At 42.4% G+C, this 12,862-nt stretch overlaps 1 protein-coding gene across 1 annotated transcript in view; it reads left to right on the top strand.

Moving 5' to 3' along the window:
- Positions 1–214: 214 nt before the first annotated feature.
- s100z (S100 calcium binding protein Z) overlaps positions 215–12,862 on the top strand; it is a 28,695-nt gene continuing 16,047 nt past the window's right edge. Inside the window, exons 1-2 of the mRNA XM_048528323.2 lie at positions 215–314; positions 704–856. Coding sequence (XP_048384280.1) covers positions 716–856 — 141 coding nt within the window. The 5' untranslated portion in view covers positions 215–314; positions 704–715. The remainder of the gene's footprint in view (positions 315–703; positions 857–12,862) is intronic.

The raw sequence follows: 12,862 nt of genomic DNA on the forward strand, positions 1-12,862 counted from the left end.
CAACTGAATACATTGACTGTACAGAGACAGGAAATTAAGGCTTGTGACCCTCATGGGTGACATCCTTGAATCCAGCAAACTGATGATCCGGCACTAATCAGGGCACAGTACTTACTTAGTTCAGTATCTTGGGAGGACTGTTGTTTGTGTTTCTGCATTTAACTGTCGAAACTGGCTTGCAGTTATTATTGGTTGATGCAACTAAATAGGTGTGTTTCAAATCATATTTTCAGCTATAAATCCTGCAGGAGGAGAAAGACTTCCATTCCAGTGCACTATCACTTGATTGGTTCTGATTGCCTTTCCTACAGCAGGTAATCTCTCCTTTATTTTACTTCCTAGTTTACACAGTTATTACAATTACAACTTGGTTAATGTATTTATGAGGACACTTTCTTCTTGGGAATTTTCTGGTAGAAATAACTCATTAAGTGGCAGAACATTCATTATCCACAGGTACTCTGCTTATTGGATTTTAGACTAATATTAATGTTTGTACCTATGGTGGATATACTAAGATTATTGTATTATTGCTGGACTTTCATTTTACCCAGCTATACTTTTCTGATAATTGAATTCTGTAAACTGTCCCAATGAAGAAGAATTGATTGTTTTTATGTCTATTGCTGCACAGTACATGTAGGAGGCAGGCAGCGCCACACAGTATTAATATGCTGGCTTCTATTTGCACCTTGTTCCTCAGACCTCTATCAAGATGCCATCCCAGCTGGAGGGTGCCATGGATTCACTGATCCATGTCTTTCACAATTATTCTGGAAAAGAGGGAGATAAGTACAAACTCAACAAGGGCGAACTGAAGGACCTTCTACAAAGTGAGCTGGGAAATTTCCTGGCGGTAAGAGCACGAGTGACTCTAAAATGGGAAAAGTGATTGGCTTCAACACAATGAAACTCTGTCTTACTTTCTCAGTTAGCAGTGCATGATTTCTCCACAATAAGCTATTTTATCTGTGACTCCAGTGCGAAGATTGCATGAATTCTGCAGTTTCTAGTATTTGGCTTCAAACACTGGGGTACAATTGTGAGGGAATTAAATAGTATATATTCAATATCTGTTTGCCCTCTGAAACCCATTTCCACATCTTCCCCTATCCAGCAGAGATAAGTAGAATGCGGTATTGAGAGCATCACACACAGGAGAATGCTCACCCCAGTATCAAACCTATGATACAATTAAATCTACTCTTCACTCCTTTCGCTGCAAATGTTTTCTTTTCAATTATGTATCCAGCTCCCCTTAGAAACTACCACGGATTCAGCCTCTGCCACCACAACAGCTAGTGTATACTACATCACAACAACTCACTGAGCAAAACACAAGTCTCACCTTTCCTCTGGCACTTTTACCAAACAATAGTATTGTTCTCATGAGCCAAAGCTTTTCAGCAACTTGTTCTGAATAAAACTGCTTGTTACAATACACTTTGCCAGTTCTTATTTTATTTAATTGTGCAACCTGAGATAAATTCTCAAACTGCGACAGAGTGCCCAGTGAAATCAGTTAGATACTGTTATGTACAATATTCAAAATTACCTCTGCCAGAATGACAGAGCCTAATGCCCTTCCTAGTCTGCATTTACCTTCAAAGCCCAGGTCTGGGAGATCCTACATAGAATTTGCAATCAAGACAGAGTGGCTGAGCTAGGCGAATAGCACAGATGCATTTAAGATAGCTATTAAACCAGATTAAATTAGGAAAAAGAGATCAAAGGTTTTTTTAACAAGGTAAAATGAAATAGTGTGGGAGGTGGTTTTATGTCTAGCTTTGTTGCTTTCTTAGGAAGAAAACTCTGTGTCTGTGTTGTACTATTGATCAACTGTAGGTGATATTGACTGCCCCTGGTATTGACCGGCAGTCTCTCCTGCATCGTTTGAGATCAAGAGATTTTCATGTAGTTGCTTTGTCATGAATAGGAACAGGGTGGCTTTGGACCACAAGAACCAGAGGTATTTGCATCCATCCATTCAGGTAAATAGATCTTAGATTTTCACTGCCGCCTATTTAGTTTTTAAGTCTTTAGAGCCTATTGTGCTTTTTAATTTTATCTAAGCTAACTCCATTAAGATGACATTAATTTGTGTTTTCAATAGAAAATAAGGTCATAATAATATATAAAGTTCAAAAGAAACATCAGTCCGAATCTTAAGTTTCAAAAATAGGGGGTTTGGTCATGTCTCAGATTAAGAAGCATAAGAAGCTGGAACAAGGACCAAACTGATATCTAACCAGCCCACTTCCAATGCAGAGGTGTTGCAGGTTGGGTAGGGACCAACCTGCTCACAGGAAGGGAGTTGGTCAATTGAATTGCATAACGAAACTGTGCACCTTCAATTTAACAAACGTTTTGTTTTACACTTGGCTGAGTTCCCAGGTTTTAGTAAATTAGGCAACTTGAAAATGACAAGTATCACAAAATCGCAAAATTATAATGGTGCAGAACGTAAGAACGTAAGAACTAAGAGCAGGAGTAGGCTGTTTGGCCCTTCGAGCCCGCTCCGCCATTCAATAAGATCATGGCTGATCTTTTCGTGACCTCAGATCCAGCTACCCACGCTCTCACCGTATCCCTTAATTCCTTTATTGTTCAAAAGAAATCTACCTTAGCTTTAAAACGTTTACTGAGGTAGCGTCAACTACTTCACTGGGCAAGGAATTCCACAGATTAACAACCCTCTGGGTGACGAGGTTCCTTCTCAATTCAGTCCTAAATCTGCTCCGTCTAATCTTGAGGCTATGCCCTCTTGTCCGAGCTTCACCTGCCAGTGGGAACATACTCTCTACTTCTATCTTATCTATTCCCTTCATAATTTTATATGTTTCTATAAGATCCCACTTCAATCTTCTGAATTCCAATGAATATAATCCCAATCTACTCAGTATCTCCTCATAAACCAACGCCCTCGACTCCGGAATCAACCTAGTGAACCTCCTCTGCACCCCGTCCAGTGCTAGTACATCCTTCCTCAAGTAAGGAGCCCAAAACTGCACACAGTACTCCAAGTGTGGGCTCATCAGCACCTTGTACAGCTGCAACATTACCTCTCTGCTTTTAAACTCAATCAACAAAATTCCATTTGCCTTCCTAATTGCTTGTTGTACCTGCCGAGCAACCTTCTGTGATTCATGGACAAGGACACCCAGGTCCCTCTGCATAGCAGCATGCTGCAACTTTTTACCATGCAAGTAATAATCCCTTTTACTATTACTCCTACCAAAAATGTATGATGTCACATTTATTCACATTGCATTCCATCTGCCAGAGCTTTGCCCACTCACAAATGTATCTATGTTCCTCTGCAAAGTTTCACAGTCCTCTGCACACTTTGCTCTGCCACTCATCTTAGTGTCATCTGCAAACTTTGACACCCTACAGGTGGTTCCCTAACTCCAAATCATCAATACAAATTGTAAATAATTGAAGTCCCAACACTGATCCCTGAGGCACACCACTAGTCACTGATTGCCAGCCAGAATAGCACTCATTTATCCCCACTCTTTGCTTCCTGTTAATCAACCAATCCTCTATCCATGCTAATACTTTACCCCTAACACCATGCAACCTTATCTTATGCAGCAGCCTCTTGTGCGGCACCTTGTCGAAGGCCTTTTGGAAATCTAGGTACACCACATCCACTGGGTCCCCATTGTCCACCTTGCTCATAATGACCTCATAGAATTCCAAAATATTTGTCAAGTATGACCTGCCCTTCATGAACCCATGCTGCATCTGCCCACGGGACAATTTCTATTGAGATGCCTTGCTATTTCTTCCTTGATAATAGACTCAAGCATTTTCCCCACAACACTGGTTAAGCTTACTGGTCTATAATTCCCCATCTTTTGTCTACCTCCCTTTTTAAACAGTGGTGTCACATTTGCTATTTTCCAATCGGCTGGCACTGCCCCAGAGTCCAGCAAATTTTGGAAAATTACCGCCAGTGCACCTGCTATTTCTCCTGCCATCTCTTTTCGTACCCTGGGATGCATTCCATCAGGGCCCGGAGACTTATCAATCCTTAACTCCAATAGCTTGTCCAACACTACCTCTTCCATAATAATGATTGTTCCCAGGTCCTCACCTACCTTCGTCTCTTTGTCAATTACTGGCATGTTATTAGTGTCCTCCACTGTGAAGACCGATACAAAATACCTGTTCAATGCCTCAGCCATTTCATCATATCCCATAACTAAATGCCCTTTTTCATCCTCTAAAGGGTCGATGTTTACTTTAGCCACTCTTTTACATTTTATATATTTATAGAAATTTTTGCTATTTTTATAATCTGGGCTAGTTTTTTCCTCATGTTCTTTCTTGCTTTACTTTATAGCTCTTTTTGTGTCTTTCTGTTGACCTTTAAAGTTTTCCCAATCTTCTAGTTTCACACTGTTTTTGGCCACTTTGTATGCCTTCTCTTTCAATTTGATAGACTCCCTTAGACACCCATGGCAGACTACCCCTTTTCTTACATTCCTTCCTTTTCACTGGAATATACTTTTGCTGAGCACTTTGAAAAATTGCTTTGAAAGCCCTCCACTGCTCGTCAACTGCCCCACCATAAATCTTTGTTTCCAGTTTACTTTAGCCAAGTCCTCCCTCATTCTATTGTAGTCCCCCTTGTTCAAGCATAGGACCCTGGTATTGGATTTTATCTCTGCACTCTCCATCTGAATTCTAAATTCAACCATACCGTGATCACTCCTTCCAAGAGGATCCCTAACTATGAGGTCATTAATTATTCCTGTCTCATTACACAGAGCCGGATCTAGGATAGCTTGCTCCCTCGTCGGTTCCATTACGTACTGTTCTCGAAAACTATCATGGATACACTCAACGAACTCCTCCTCAGGGTTACCCTGACCGAGCTGGTTCGGCCAATCTACATGTAGATTAAAATCCCCCAGATAATTGCCGTACCATTTTAACAGGAATTAGTTATTCCTTTCTTTATTGCCCCCCCACCAATGTGATGTTATTATTTGGTGGCCTATAGACTACGCCTATCAGTGACTTTTTCCTCTTAGAATTTCTAATTTCCACCCAAATGGATTCAACCCCATTCTCCATAGAACCTATATCATCTCCCAGCATCGCCCTGATGTTGTCCTTAAATGTCAGAGCTATGCCACCTCCTTAACTTCCTGCCTGTCCTTCCGAATAGTCTGGAACCCCTGGATATTTAACTCCCAGTCGTGATCATCCTCTAACCATGTCTCCATAATGGCTCCCAAATCATATTCATTCACGATGATTTGTGCTGTTAACTCATCAACCTTGTTACGAATGCTACGAGCATTCAGGTAAAGTGCCTTTATGCTAGCATTTTTACCCTCATGATTTCCAACATCTCTAATGATATCTCCTGGGTTATCCTTCCTTTTTGCTTCATTCACAGTCTGCCTTGAACTTAAACCCTCCTGATACATGCTAACCTGCTGCTTACCTTTTTATTTATCATCATACTCCCTGTTGTTTTCACTTTCCCTTCCTCCTGGCTCATTAGTTTAAAGTCCTAGTGACCACCCTATTTATCCTTTTCGCGAGAACACTGGTTCCAGATCGGTTCAGGTAGAGACCGTCCTATTGGTACAGATCCCCCTGTTCCAAAACTGATGCCAATGCCCCATGAAATGGAACCCCTCTTTCCCACACCTCTCCCTTAGCCACGTGTTTACTTCCCTAATTTTCTTATCCCTAAACCAATTTGCACATGGCTTGGGCAATAATCCGAAGATTATGACCCTCGAGGACCTGTTGCTTAATTTCATTCCTAGTGCTTGATAACCCCCAAACAGGTACCCCATCCTAGCTTTGCCCATGTTGTTAGTCCCAACGTGGACCACAACAACTGGATCCTCCCCCTCCCGCTCCAATATCCTTTGAAGCCGGTCAGAGATGTCCCGCACCCTGGCACCGGGCAGAAAACACACCACGTGGGACTCCGGCTTGCAAAGGATACTGTCTATCCCCCTAACTATAGAATCTCCTATAACTACCACTTGTCTTTTTGGTCCCCCCTCTTGAATGGCCTTCTGCACTATGGTGCTGTGGTGAGCTGGCTCATCCTCCCCGCAGCCCTTTTCCTCATCCCCACAAGGAGCAAGTATCTCATACCTGTTGGATAAGGTCAAAAGCTGAGGCTCCTCCACTCCTGAACTCAGAACCCCCCCTACCTGCCTCACTTGCAGTCACACCCTGTTGCTCCTGATCACTAACTGAATTTGAATCGCTTAATCTACCAGGTGTGATTGCCTTCTGAAACACAGCGTCCAGGTAACTCTCCCCCTCCCGGATGTGCCGCGGTGTTTGAAGCTCAGATTGCAGATCTTCAACTCTGAGCCGGAGTTCTTCCAGCAACCAACACTTGCTGCAGATATGGTCACTGCCGGTCACAATGGGATCAGCCAGCTCCCACATCGTACAGCTACAGCACATCACCTGCCTAGCCACCTCTACTTAGTTAATTACTTTATTACTTTATTTAAATTTATGAGTTAAATACTTTCTAATACTTCTCTGCTATGGTCTTTTTCAAATAACCAATTTATAGATAAATTAAAAATGTAAGTTTTTAGCCAATTACATGATACAGAAGAAACAGAAAAAATAGAAAAACCCCACCTTACCAGAAAGAGGCTATTCGGCCCATCATGCCTGCACCGGGTCTTCATTACCTAGGGTCAATTCCCAACCTTTCCACCACACTCTTGCACACCATTTCTGTCCAAGTAATAGTGCAATGCTCTTTTGAATGTCTCGATTGAACCTGCCTCCACACACTTCCAGACAGTGTGTTCCAAACCCTAATTAATTACCTTGTGAATTCTTTATTTTTCACATCATTCATGATTCTACGCCCTCTCATTCTTGTACATTTTTCAGCAGAATCAGCTTCACCCTATCTAAACTATCCACCCCATTTATGCTTTTGAAAATCTCTATCAAACCTCCTCTCGGCCTTCCTTTCTCCAAGAGGAACCTTCCCAAATTTTTCAATCTGCTTTATACGGGACCATTTTTGTAAATCACTTCTCCTGAGATTTTGGATCCATAATCATAACATCCCTACAGTGTGGAATCAGGTCATTCGGGATGTCAAGTCCACACTGACCCTCTTTCTACCCTATCCTGGTAATCCTATACAACCCATGGCCAACCCACCTAACGTGCACATTTTTGTACTGTGGGAAGAAACCGGAGGAAACCCACGCAGACATGGGGACGGTGTGCCAACATCACAGACAGTTGCCGGAGGGTGGAATTGAACCCAGGTTCCTGGCACTATGAGGAAGCAGTGCTAACCACTGAGCTGAAATGCCACCCTAAACTGGGACAAGAGGACAAGGCAAGTTTCCAACAGACCTAAAAACTAACATCCCATGACCTAACCAGTTCCCACAGGCCGCTACATACTCTCCAGTTGTAGGATGTTCGCCCAGACAACGATCAAAACATGTCCTGTGGGACCACCACTCAAACCACCACTGTATTTGCCACTTATAGTCAGAAGCGACTGGGCCATCATTGGATAGCCTGTACCCTGCCATGATAAGGATCTCCTGGACCATTATTCAACCACCCCTATCCACTTTCCCATAATTCTGAACTCTCCCATGATCAAGAATTAGAGGTGTCTTGATAAAGGTTTACAAGATGATGAGAGGCATAGATAAAAAGAATAGTCAGAGACTTTTTCCTCAGGCGGAAATGACTATTATGAGGGGGTATAATTTTAAGGTGATTAGGGGAAGGTATAGGGGAGATGTCAGGGGTAGGTTATTCACACAGAGAGCGTTGGGCGTGTGGAATGCACTGCCAGCAGTGGTAGTAGGGTCAGATACTTTAGAGACTCTTCAGTGACTCTTGGATAGGTACATGGAGGATAGTAAAATGTAGGGTATGCATTGTAGATTGATCTGAGTAGGATAATCGGTCTGCACAACATCATGGGCTGAAGGGCCTATACTGTGCTGTACTATTCAATGTCCTATGTTCTCCTGTGTTCAAGCTCCATGCCCTATGATTGGAAGCTTCATGATCTCTTTCATTTCCAAAATATTTAAACAAATGCTGGAAAATGGGACTAGATTTATCCAGGATATCCAGTCGGCATGGGCGAGTTGGACTGAAGGGTCTGTTTCCATGCTTTACATCTCTGTGACTCTATGACTCTATCATGAAGCAGGCGCATGAGGCCTCCAGTCTTTCAATGTGGACAGAAATGTCTCAGGAAACAAAAAACAAGGACACTGAATGACTATTAATATAGGAAACAAACGGGTAGGTTTGTGAGTTAAAAGCAAGAGACTGGCGCTGAATTAAAATGCTTGGAGAGCTAGTGCACACATGATGCATCAAATGGCCTTCATTTCATTCTGTGATTCTGATTCTGTGAAGCTACCCACTGTTTAAATTCTGAAGGTCATTATGGAAACGGTTCTTCAGGCATTCCACATCTAACAGCATCATCCCTGCACAGAACTTGTCATTTTCTGAAAACAGTATTATCAAACACATCCCTCACACCCCGCCCCCGCCACACACATCCCTCACATCCCGCCCCCGCCACAACCGCCCAAAGAGGATCCCCCTCGTTCTCACACACCACCCCACCAACCTCCGGATACAACGCATCATCCTCCGACACTTCCGCCATCTACAATCCGACCCCAACACCCAAGACATTTTTCCATCCCCACCCCCTGTCTGCTTGCCGGAGAGACCACTCTCTCCGTGACTCCCTTATTCGCTCCACACTGCCCTCCAAACCCACCACACCCGGCACCTTCCCCTGCAACCGCAGGAAATGCTACACTTGCCCCCACACCTCCCCCCTCACCCCGATCCCAGGCCCCAAGATGACTTTCCACATTAAGCAGAGGTTCACCTGCACATCTGCCAATGTGGTATACTGCATCCACTGTACCCGGTGTGGCTTCCTCTACATAGGGGAAACCAAGCAGAGGCTTGGGGACCGCTTTGCAGAACACCTCCGCTCGGTTCGCAATAAACAACTGCACCTCCCAGTCACAAACCATTTCCACTCCCCCTCCCATTCTTTAGATGGCATGTCCATCATGGGCCTCCTGCAGTGCCACAATGATGCCACCCGAAGGTTGCAGGAACAGCAACTCATATTCCGCTTGGGAACCCTGCAGCCCAATGGTATCAATGTGGACTTCACCAGCTTCAAAATCTTCCCTTCCCCCACTGCATCCCAAAACCAGCCCAGTTCGTCCCCTCCCCCTACTGCACCACACAACCAGCCCAGCTCTTCCCCTCCACCCACTGCATCCCAAAACCAGTCCAACCTGTCTCTGCCTCCCTAACCTGTTCTTCCTCTCACCCATCTCTTCCTCCCACCCCAAGCCGCACACCCATCTCCTACCTACTAACCTCATCCCACCTCCTTGACCTGTCCGTCTTCCCTGGACTGACCTATCCCCTCCCTACCTCCCCACCTATACTCTCCTCTCCATCTATCTTCTTTTCTCTCCATCTTCGGTCCGCCTCCCCCTCTCTCCCTATTTATTCCAGAACCCTCACCCCATCCCCCTCTCTGATGAAGGGTCTAGGCCCGAAACATCAGCTTTTGTGCTCCTGAGATGCTGCTTGGCCTGCTGTGTTCATCCAGCCTCACATTTTATTATCTTGGATTCTCCAGCATCTGTAGTTCCCATTATCACTATCAATGTTTATGGATAGTTTGCTGTCTTAGAAAGGAGGGTAGTGAATATTTGAATCAGGCAGAGTTCTGTGGATTAAAACCCGAATAATGTACTTTCCCTGTAACTTTAAGCATTCTTCCTTTTGCACAGAAGTGACGCACCACTTTTGAAAAGCATTGCCACAATGTGATGTTGTAGAAGGAAGTCATTCAGCGCATTTTGTCTCACAGGGGCCTCCAAATAAACATCTTAACTTAGTGTCATTCTTCCACCCTTTGCCCGTAAACATGCACATAATTTTATTCAATTAATGCCAAATTTGGCTTCATTAGATCCATTAAGGGAATGTCATTGCCCAAGGGATTTCTGTAGAAGCACTAGAGAAATGCTGCAGATAACAAACAAAGCCTTCTCTGGAATTAAATATAAATTTACAGACTTTGCTTTCAAAGTGGCACTACTAGCCACAATTACAAACATTAAGAATGAAAGAACAAGGATATAAATTACTTTCAACCATGGCCCATAAACTAAACGATATTTGTTTTATTGATCGGCTGTTTTTACAAAGGATTTTTGGTAGAGTAATCACAATTAAACTGTCACAAGTGCAAATTAATAACACCTAATTTTTAAAGAAGCTTCCATTTTTCAAACAAAAGCTAAGCATTTCTAATTTTTTTTTAAATTCATTCCTTGGATGTGTGCATTACTGGCAAACTCATTCCTAACTGTCCCACAATGGTGGGGGGCTGCTTCCTTGTACCATCGCAATCAGCATGTTGAAGGTACACCACAATGCTGTTTAGGAGGGAGCTCCAGGATTATGATCTTGTAATACTGAAACAATGACAATTTAGTTCCAAGTTAAGGTGGTGTGAGATTTGGTGAGGAACTTACAGATGGTAATATACACCTCTTAACATTGTCCTTAAGGTTGTCGGCTCACCAGTTTGGAAGACACCATTGAAGGCAGTTTGATAAATTCAGGCAGTGTACCTTGTAAACGGTAAAGGTGGTGGAGGGAGTGAGTGCTTAAATTATTGTCTGGAATGCCGAACAAGTGAACTACATTGGCCTGATTGATGTTAAGGTTCTTCAATGTAGCTGGAACTGCACTCAACCAGACAAGTGGACAGTATTCCAGCACAATCCTGACTGGTGGTTTGTAGCTGATGGACAGGCTTTGGGGAGTTAGGAGGTGAATTGCTCACTACAAAATTCCCAGCCAGTGACCAGCTCTCGTATCCATAGTATTTATGCGTTTGGTTAACTTCAGTTCCTGGTCATTAATGACCCCCTGAAAGTTGATGCTTGGGATTTACTGATTGACAAAATAAGTGAAGATGGTCAAACTTAGGATACTGTCCTAATTTTTAAAATATATCCAGAATGGCTTTTACACACAGCTGAATATTTTGCTTCCATCATTAAATCACCCATGGTCTTTTTTTCCATCTATTAACTACCATCAGTAAATCACCCATGTTCCCCAATTGTTTAATTTATTTGTTAAGTTGGCTAAGTGCCATATGGTCCATCAAAGATGACAGCAGGTTAGGGAAAGGAGAAAATACTGTCATAAAGAAGTTCTGCAGCAATGTCTTCCAACTGAGATGATTGGCCCCCACTAATTTCGGGTCTCTTGCTTTAAACCAGGCGCGACTCAAACTCATGGAGAGATTTCCCCTCAATCCCATTGGCTTTAATTTTTTTTGGATTCCATGAGGCCACATTTGTTTAGATACTGCCTTGATGTCACTTAGCTCCTGAAATCAGTTCTTATGACCCTGTGTTGAACAAAGTTGTAATAACATCTTGAGTTGAGTCATCCTGATAGGACCCAAACTGTACATCTATCAGTTGGTTAGCGTGCAACAAGTGCTATTTGATAGCATGAGTTTCTTGAAGTAGTTGAAAATAGCATCTGACGTCATCACCACACTTTGTGTCAAGTCTATAGCTCTAGACAACTCTTCACAAATTATGACTTTGAAATACCAATCAGTACTTGTATCCCTTGATTACATATTGAACTTGAGGAAGACATTTACTTTCTGGGTAGTGTTGATGTGTCTGAAGTCTCCTCGCATCACAGTCAGTGTACTGCTCAGGATTTTGTCATGCTGGAAGGGACTGCACTACTCATTTGGTTACTGCCTGTTTCTTCTGGGAACATGGAAAGAGATACATAGACATCTTGTGATTCATAAGAGAGAGACTAGTAAAGTGAATAAGGGATATCTAATATAAGAAAGTCAAGATTATATTTCTGTTTTGCAAACTTATGATACCATCCATTCCACCAGCAGCTTTATATCAAAATGTCAGTAAATTGATGAATTATTCTCACTTTTATCAGCTCATGGCATCACGAACGTAAGTGCACATTTTCCATAATTATGTTGTCACTTCTTATTTACAAGCCATGTCAATAAAAAATGTAATTCATATTCCAATCTACAACTGTTACTTCCTGAGGCACTTTTGGCATCAGCTTCTGCAATGAAAATTACCTAAGTTAACACTTAAGGCAACAAAACCCATCCTAAGCACGACAATATTTTATGATGAGATAACCATATGTAAACAATTATTTCATCAACAACAAATCATGATCACAACCAAATCACTCAAAATTAGTATACTTTAATTCTTAACAATTGGAAATGTACATGTCTAAAATAATTTCAAAAGAATGTGATTTCTAAAAAAAAAATTAAGATTACATGCATCAGTGAATTGTACCGAACCTTCGCTGAATCTTTTATCCAAAGACCTCAGGCTATTCCGAAAGCTTGATAATTTTGGCTGTGGCAGTTTTGGTCAGAAAAATGACCTTATAAGAAGTAGCCATATCACGTAGCCCAAATATGTGTTATTTATAGGAACTGATACACTGACCAGCCAGTCAGGGGAAACAAGATTGTTGCAATAAAGTAATGCAACGTAACAGGAAATCCATCTTTGTTTCGAGCTCACATTCTGTACCTTATCCTGTCAATCTGCAAGTGTCCCCTTGCATATTGTACCAGGTGCTGCTACATTCCAAAATGTCTAACCGGCTATAGTAAATTTCTCTAGTACAATTAAAATAGACCTATCCCCCATATTAAGCCATAAAGAGGGAATTTTACTTTTTAACCACAGCAATATTACCTCATTCATGTCAT

The sequence above is a fragment of the Stegostoma tigrinum genome, chromosome 3 (genome assembly GCF_030684315.1).
Source record: "Stegostoma tigrinum isolate sSteTig4 chromosome 3, sSteTig4.hap1, whole genome shotgun sequence".
Lineage (NCBI taxonomy): Eukaryota > Metazoa > Chordata > Chondrichthyes > Orectolobiformes > Stegostomatidae > Stegostoma > Stegostoma tigrinum.